We start from the raw sequence: 8,008 nt of genomic DNA, 5'->3' as shown, positions 1-8,008 counted from the left end.
CATACTGATGTTCTAAAAATAATATATTTGATTATGAAGTCGAGCAAAGTCTTTTTCTTCAGTGACATGTTTGTTTTCACAGTGCTGTGGGGACAAGGAAGAGCACTTGAGGTCTGGAGGATTTTTGCCTTGAATTTTACATTCATTGAAATGAAGACTTGGACTTCACACTGTCTGGATGTGAGACTGCTCAGATCTACACATACTGGTCCAAATTTTACAAGCAAAAATACAGGAATGGGCAAAGAGGATAATTGCAGAATCCCTGCCGTCCCACGGGTACGGCTTGAGCCTATGGCTTCCCCCCCAAAATAAGACTGCTCTCAGGAAGTGATTATCCATGGTTTAATTAACCTTTTTTTACTGAATCCAGTTTTATGACTTCTTATGACAGTAGGCTAAAATGACACTGCCCGGTTTGCAGTTAAGTGCAGCAAGAAGGTTCCTATAATACAGGAGTGCACAATTTGACACTAACCATATTTAATGGATAGTGATGGCTGGGATATCCCACATGTTCTTTTCAGTCCCAGACGGGCAGCAATGGTTACTGATTTACCAAGACCTCTAACTGTCCTAAACGCCAGGTTTTATAGGCCAAATATGATCTCCTCGACTTAGTGTGATGGGTGGACACAACCACAGCTAACTTTCCAGCCGCTCTTCTGAGCCTAGGTAGAGGAGGTGTCTTGAAGGGCGTTCTGCACCACGTGGGCTCCCGTTGTTTCATATGCAAAAGTAGAACGTCAGCATGCAAATGACTGGAGGTCGGCCCGTCATGCACTGCGGGCGCTCTCCTTCGCGCTGCTTTAGCTGCGATGTTGTCGCGCGGCCAGATTACCGGGGGGCGGTTGCTGTGGCTTCTGTCGCGGCGCGCGCCGTCGCCTCGGGCCTTCAGCGCGGCAGAGGAGGCGCAGCTGCAGCCGCTGCCGGCCGAGGTCCGAGCGTCGAGCGAGGCTCTCTGGCGAAAGTTGAAGGCCGGCGGCGCTTCGGTGACGCCGGGCTTCCTTAGCGAGGAAGAGGAGGCGTTGCTGGCTCAGGAGCTGGAGCCACAGCTGCGCCGACACCGCTATCAAGACGAGCATTGGGACGGGGTGGGTGGCTCTGCGTCGCTTCGAGGAAAAGTCAGTGGGGCCTGTTGGCCCCACATTTAAGCTTGAAATGCAGTTGGCTTAGGATCGGCTTCGTATTTTGTGTGAGCCTCGTTACTCACCTTTGCGCCGTTTATGGTTAGGTGTGATGGGTGAACTGGGCCATATATATGGTGGTTTATTCAACAAACCAGTTATCGGGGTGAACCTAGGCACAAGGTGTTTCAAGCTTCCTAGTTTAGAACATGTGGAGAGACCAAGTAGACTAGGTGAATCTTATTAAAGGTGCATAATGGTTTCCCAAATAAATCACACTTTGTGGGCTTGCACAACATAATAAACCATAAACATGCCCCATGAACTACTTTGCGCAATGCATTAGGTTAAAATAATGCTGGCTAATTTGTAATTTAGTGTGTCGTGAACTTAACTAACTTCGGGTGTTTGCTGTCACAAGATGGGAAGATCAGCATTGTTCTAGTTGGCTTTGTAGGATTATTAGATAATCTGAAGAACATAGATATAAAGATAACATGCTTTATATCCCAAATACTACGATACAAACAGTTGTACTATCATAAACAATGTGGACGTTCTAGCTTGGTATTGTTTTTATTTGTTTCTTTTCTCAGTGGAAATGGCAGGGATTGAGCTTGCAGCCATCTGCAGGCTGGGCATGTATGTTGTTGTTTAGTCGTTAAGTCGTGTCTGACTTTTCGTGACCCCATGAACCATATTGCGCCAGGCCTTCCTGTCCTTCACTGCCTCCCTGAGTTTGCTCAGTTTCATGCTCATTGCTTCAGTGATGCTATCTAACCATCTCATCCTCTGCCGTCCTCTTCTCCTTTTGCCTTCAATCTTTCCCAGCATCAGGGTCTTCTCCAAAGAGATCTCTCTTCGCATTAGGTGACCAAAATATCTGAGCTTGAGCTTCATTATCGATCCTTCCAATGAGCAATCAGGGTTGATTTCCTTTAAGATTGACTGGTTTGACCTCCTAGCAGTCCAGGGGACTCTCAAGAGTCTTCTCCAGCACCACAGTTCAAAGGCATCAATTCTTCAGCGCTCAGCCTTCTTTATGGTCCAGCTCTCACAGCCATACATTACTACTGGAAAAACCATAGCTTTGACTATCCGGATCTTTGTCGGCAAGGTGATGTCTCTGCTTTTTAATATGCTATCTAGGTTTGCCATAGCTTTCCTCCCAAGGAGCAAGCGTCTTTTAATTTCATGGCTGCAGTCTCCGTCTGCGATGATCTTGGAGCCCAAATAAATGAAGTCTGTTACTGCTTCCATTTCTACCCCTTCTATTTGCCAGGAATTGATGGGTCCAGATGCCATGATCTTAGTTTTTTTAATGTTGAGTTTCAAGCCAGCTTTTGCACTCTCCTCTTTCACCCTCATCAAGAGGCTCTTTAGTTCTTCTTCACTTTCTGCCATTAGGGTGGTATCGTCTGCATATCTGAGGTTGTTGATGATTCTCCCTGCAATCTTAATTCCGGCTTGTGATTCTTCCAGCCTGGCATTTCTCATGATGTACTCTGCATATAGGTTAAATAAGCAGGGTGACAGTATACAGCCTTGTCGTACACCTTTCCCTATTTTGAACCAATTGGTTGTTCCATGACCGGTTCTAACTGTTGCTTCATTGTTCATTTAAGAAGGCCTTCTTATCTCTCCTTGCTATTCTCTGGAAATCTGCATTCAGTTGCTTATATCTTTCCCTTTCACCCTTGCTTTTCGCATTCCTTCTTTCCACAGCTATTTGTAAAGCCTCATCAGACAGCCATTTTGCTTTCTTGCATTTCTTTTTCTTTGGGATGGTTTTAGTTGCTGCCTCCTGTACAATGTTACGGACCTCCGTCCATAGTTCTTCAGGCACTCTGTCTACCAAATCTAATCCTCTAAATCTATTCATCACCTTCACTGTGTACTCACAAGGAATATGATCTAAGTCATACCTGAGTGGTCTAGTGGTTTTCCCTACCTTCTTCAATTTAAGCCTAAATTTTGCAGTAAGAAGCTCATGATCTGAGCCACAGTCAGCTCCTGGTCTTGTTTTTGCTGTCTGTATAGAGCTTCTCCATCTTTGGCTGCAAAGTATATAATCAGTCTGGTTTCGGTATTGACCATCTGGTGATGTCCATGTGTAGAGTCGTCTCTTGTGTTGTTGGAAAAGAGTGTTTGCTATGACTAGCTTGTTCTCTTGACAGAACTCTATTAGCCTTTGCCCTGCTTCATTTTGTACTCCAAGGCCAAACTTGCCTGTTATTCCGATTACTCCTTGACTTCCTACTTTAGCATTCCAATCCCCTATGATGAAAAGGACATCTTTTTTTGGTGCTAGTTCTAGAAGGTGTTGTAGGTCTTCATAGAAGCGGTCAACTTCAGCTTCTTCAGCATCAGTGGTTGGGGCATAGACCTGGATGACTGTGATGTTCCTCTCAATTTTGATATCTTGCATTCATGCCCTGCCCCAGAGCTGCTGCTAGTGGCTACTGTGAGATGAAGGTGCCGAAAGCTATTTGCTATGATGGCTATCTACTATCTCCAGGATCAAAGGCAATATGTCTTTGATGCTGTTTGTTGGGATGGTACAGCAGGAAGTTATGCAGATCTTGTGTGCTTTTCAAGGGTTTCTGATTATAACACTGGGAAACGGCACTCAACATTATTTAATCTTGACTGGGATAATGTTTCCTTATCATTTGTGACTGAGACATGGACATGGTGAATCATCACAGTTTAAGTACTTAAGGTTCAGTAATCCAGAATAATCACAAATATATCCAATCTAGATTTGTGCTGTCCTTGATTAGAAAGGGAAGTATCCACTGAAAGAGGTTGAGCTGTGGGAAGATCCAGCATATTAACTGTTGCATCCCATCTTGCCCATGTGATAGGTTTCTTCATTCTTGATTGGTATTGGATCAAATGATACACTTTTAGATGTCTTTTTTAGTGGATTTGGCTCAGACATTTATAATTGCCATTCATTTGTAAATTCAAGCATTATTTTGTCAGTGAATAGAATTTTAACTTGATGAGGTATTTTTATTCTACTATTTTAATACGTATTTCTTGTTTATGTATCTTTTCATGTGAAGCATTTAGAAAATTAACCAGTGTTATACAAACTGTTAAATAAATAGATTGGTGTGAACTAACTCTTTACTAGCAAATCAGGGTGTGAATATTAGATCTATTTCTGGTATTAAATTTGATTCCTCTATTGGAAATTCAGTGTTTAAATGTTCCTTTATTTGCAAATAAATGTGCACAGATCAACTCTTTAATCTATACTCTCCCTCTCTTATCTCCTACTCATCTTTTCCTTTCACAATAAAAACAGCACTTTGATGGTTCAGGAATACATAATAAGCTATATTAAGCAAAAACCAAACAATAGCTTAGTGAGATGGGTGAGCCCAGACTTTCGGTTCTGTTGTAATCTAATTGGGAAGGACCATTAGGTGGAAACTATAAAGTTGCCCACATTCCGCATATTTCTTTAGAAGAAGCCTGGTACCATATTCTCAAACTGATTATTCAGTATTTGATTATGAGCTGTTTCAATTGAAATGTATGTGTGAGGCAATATAAAAAGGTCCATGACATTTGGTGATTCATCACTTAGCGATTATCATGTAATTCCATATCACAGGAGCGCATATATGGATCAAAGTTGTAGATGGCTATCTCGTTTTCTTTTTAGATATTCATATGATTTCTTTTCATTCCTGTAGGCCATTCATAAGTATCGTGAGACAGAAAAATCATATTGGAGCAAAGAGTGTCATGAGATCTTGCAAAGAGTCCGGAATGCTGCTTTTCCCCCAGGAGTACCACAGCTTACTCAAGTCCATGTCCTGGATTTGGATCAAACTGGCTACATAAAGCCTCATGTAGACAGCGTCAAGGTAAGATAGCATAGAATCTATAGATGGAATGCCATACATGACTCAAAAGTATTCTTTTGTCATTTTTCTGATAGTTAGGCTGTGGTAGCTTCATAAAATTGCATGATGGACTTTGGAGGAAAACTTGACATGTTGTTGCATATACATTAAAATCTTTTTATTGTGAATTATTTCAAAATGACATTTTTTTACTATTCCTGTGAAATTCAGCTTCAGCTTAACTTGAAGTGTTGATTATTGTTAAGAAAATTTTCTCATCAGGGAAAGGGTGAATTCTTTATCTTTGGGAAAGTTATATGATAGAAGTCTTTTAGCTATTTCCTGAATTTCCTTGTATTTCCAATATCAAGGGCCAAACATTTTTCTGTAGCGCTAGTAGACTTCAGGAGAAGCAAACCTGTTTCTCCAGAAGTATATATAGGCATCTGCCCTTTGAGGAATGGCAATTTGCTGAGGTGCCATTGTTGCTGCTTTAATCCTGCTAGTCAGTTCAGGATTGAATGATGTAGACTTGCTGTCCTCATCCTTCTGTCTTCTAGATACATTGCACTTTAGCTCTTATAATCTCCAGCCAGCATCAATACAGCTTGAGATCATCAGGTTGGAAGGTTGTTTTATAGATTTGCTTGGCAATGGCAAAGTTGCATTTTAACCTTCTTGATCCAGAAAAATAAATGCAAAATGAAAACAGCAGCAATATTAGAAATGGATCAGGTTAAGTAAGAGGAGATCCCAGAAATGGGCTATGAGTTGAAGGGATATTTCTTGGGGGTAGTGCAAGAGTCCTTTAATTTTAGCAGTGTCCTTAAATTCAAATTGTTTTTCTTGAGAAAAGCAGTTGGCTTTGTTGCTGTACTCATACACAGTGTAGTGGTGACCCTTAGTTGCTAAGATTTAAGTTCTTCCTGAAGTAGTAAATTTGTATTTGGACTGTATGATTTCAGTCTGCAGGTGAGGGTCATGTAAAGAATTTTTTTTCTATGCAAAACAATTCCCTGAAATACAATAAAAATCCATGTAAGCAAGAAGGGTTCTAGCTAGTACTCTTCCTGATGTGCCATATCTATCCATCTTTCTGTCTATCTGCACAGAATTTGGTAATGTGAGCTTCCATAAGCAACTTCAACTTAGTCAATAGTCTAAGTTTATAATCTGATTGACAATTAGACTCATCTATTCCTTTATGGACTTATCTGTTCCTGTCAGAACATTGATTTCGCAACTGTGGGAGACTGTTGTCTATCAAGGCTTCTTCCATAATAAACCAGCTTCAGTGCAGTCCTATATATGCCTATAGAGAAGTTAGCCCCATTGAGTTCAGTGCACTCTTTGACAGCATGAAAATGTGGTTCAGTCTCTGAAAAAAAAAATCCTTTTTAAGTTTGGTATCTTGCTCCTGGTATTAGAATCTAATAACTCTTTCTACCCTACGATTCCTTAGTATTATTTTTTTCTGGGTGATAGAAAAAGAATGGCTGTGCAGTTGCAGCATGAGACTCAGTCCAACTTGACATCCTAGTATTAGTTAATAAATGATAGATAATTTGTATTATCCTAGTCTCATAATGTTTAATAAAGTGCTGATATTTAGTAAAAAAAAATGTGAAATATTATTGGCAAATAAATGGAGAACCCATTGAACAAGTGAATTCTTATATTTATCTAGGCGTGACTTTCAGTAACAAAAGTTTGTGGATGAATCATTTTAGAAGAGGTGTGATAAGAGCTGAAGCAAGCACTAAAAAGTTGTTCAAATTATTTTACCATAATGAACCATCCACCCTGACACCTATTTTGAAAGTCTTTAGGGCCAAAATTATTCTGATGATGACTTATGGAGCAGAACTGTGGGGTTTGAATGAAGCTACCCCACTGGAACAAATCCAGATGCACTTCCTGAGGCATATTCTAGGAACAGTTAAGAACACATCTGCCTCAACAGTAAGAGTGGAATTAGGCTTTTATCCTCTAAACAGCCATTTAATGATTAAAGTTTTTACATATTGGCTGAAGATTCAAACAATGGACCCCAATAGACTTTCTAGAATTTGCCTAACAGAACAGCTAAGCATGTCGCAGCTTAACACATGAGTTTGTCAACTTTATGAAGTTATCTCATGTTATGGGGTCTCTATTCAGCACCTATTACTTAGGGCCCCCCAAGCAAGGGAAATTTTCAAGCAGAGAGTTATGGATATAAGTGTCCAAACTGACTTGGAACTTACAGCCAAAAATAGATCTTTAAGGTGGTTGGCTACTAACAAAATAAATTTTCAACCCGAAAAATACCTATGTATGAGTTTGCCTCAATTTTTAAGAAGGGCTTTTACCAGAACAAGATTTGTTGGACTCAATGGCCGAATATGGATGCTTCTATAATATCCCATTTCATGAAAGAACCTGTATATGCGGTTCGCCTGATATCGAAAACATTTTTCATATTCTGTTTAATTGTCAATTATATGCATCTATCAGGCTTAAATATTTATCCCCATTATTGGAAAGAACAGAGTACTGAGACCTGAATTTTAGACTGTCTTATTTTCTCCAGGGCACCAATACATATATTGTGCACAGAACTGCCATATTTATACTGAAGGCTGGGGCTTTAAGATCCCGTTACATAGAACAAATTGGGGTATCCTGTAAAGGTGATTCTCTCATCTGATAATTGTCTCCTTGTACTGTGATCACATATACATATATGTCTCATGCATTCTTTTTATAGTTTTGATTATGTTTTGTTTATATTTTTTATCTTGCTGTATTGATAAGGTCAATTGACTAATCAATAAAATTCATTCATTCATTCATGTTTACATTTTATTTTGCTAGTTCTGTGGCTGCACCATTGCAGGTCTTTCCCTCCTGTCCTCAAGTGTAATGCGCCTGGTTAGTGAACAGAATCCACAGGACTGGCTGGACCTTCTGCTGGAGCGCCGATCTCTCTACATCCTTAGGTAATAAAAATTGCTTGGTTAGATGATCAGGCTAAGT

At 40.1% G+C, this 8,008-nt stretch overlaps 1 protein-coding gene across 8 annotated transcripts in view; it reads left to right on the top strand.

Moving 5' to 3' along the window:
• The first annotated feature begins 770 nt into the window (after positions 1-770).
• Positions 771-8,008, top strand: part of ALKBH7 (alkB homolog 7, RNA demethylase) — a 32,066-nt gene continuing 24,828 nt past the window's right edge. For all 8 annotated transcript variants that reach the window (XR_015795604.1, XR_015795603.1, XR_015795602.1 and 5 more), the window contains exons 1-3: positions 771-1,094; positions 4,838-5,011; positions 7,847-7,971. Coding sequence is in view for 3 of the 8 variants with exons in the window: in XM_088137679.1 (XP_087993805.1) it covers positions 819-1,094; positions 4,838-5,011; positions 7,847-7,971 (575 nt within the window). In the remaining 5 variants the exon portion in view is untranslated. The remainder of the gene's footprint in view (positions 1,095-4,837; positions 5,012-7,846; positions 7,972-8,008) is intronic.

This window comes from Python bivittatus, unplaced genomic scaffold (assembly GCF_059951505.1).
Source record: "Python bivittatus isolate LINGU-HERP-01145 unplaced genomic scaffold, Pbiv_v1 ctg000220_np1212, whole genome shotgun sequence".
In the NCBI taxonomy this organism is placed as follows: Eukaryota; Metazoa; Chordata; class Lepidosauria; order Squamata; family Pythonidae; genus Python; species Python bivittatus.
The sequence above is the reverse complement of the archived record's forward strand: the minus strand, read 5'-3'. Positions and strand labels throughout refer to the sequence as shown.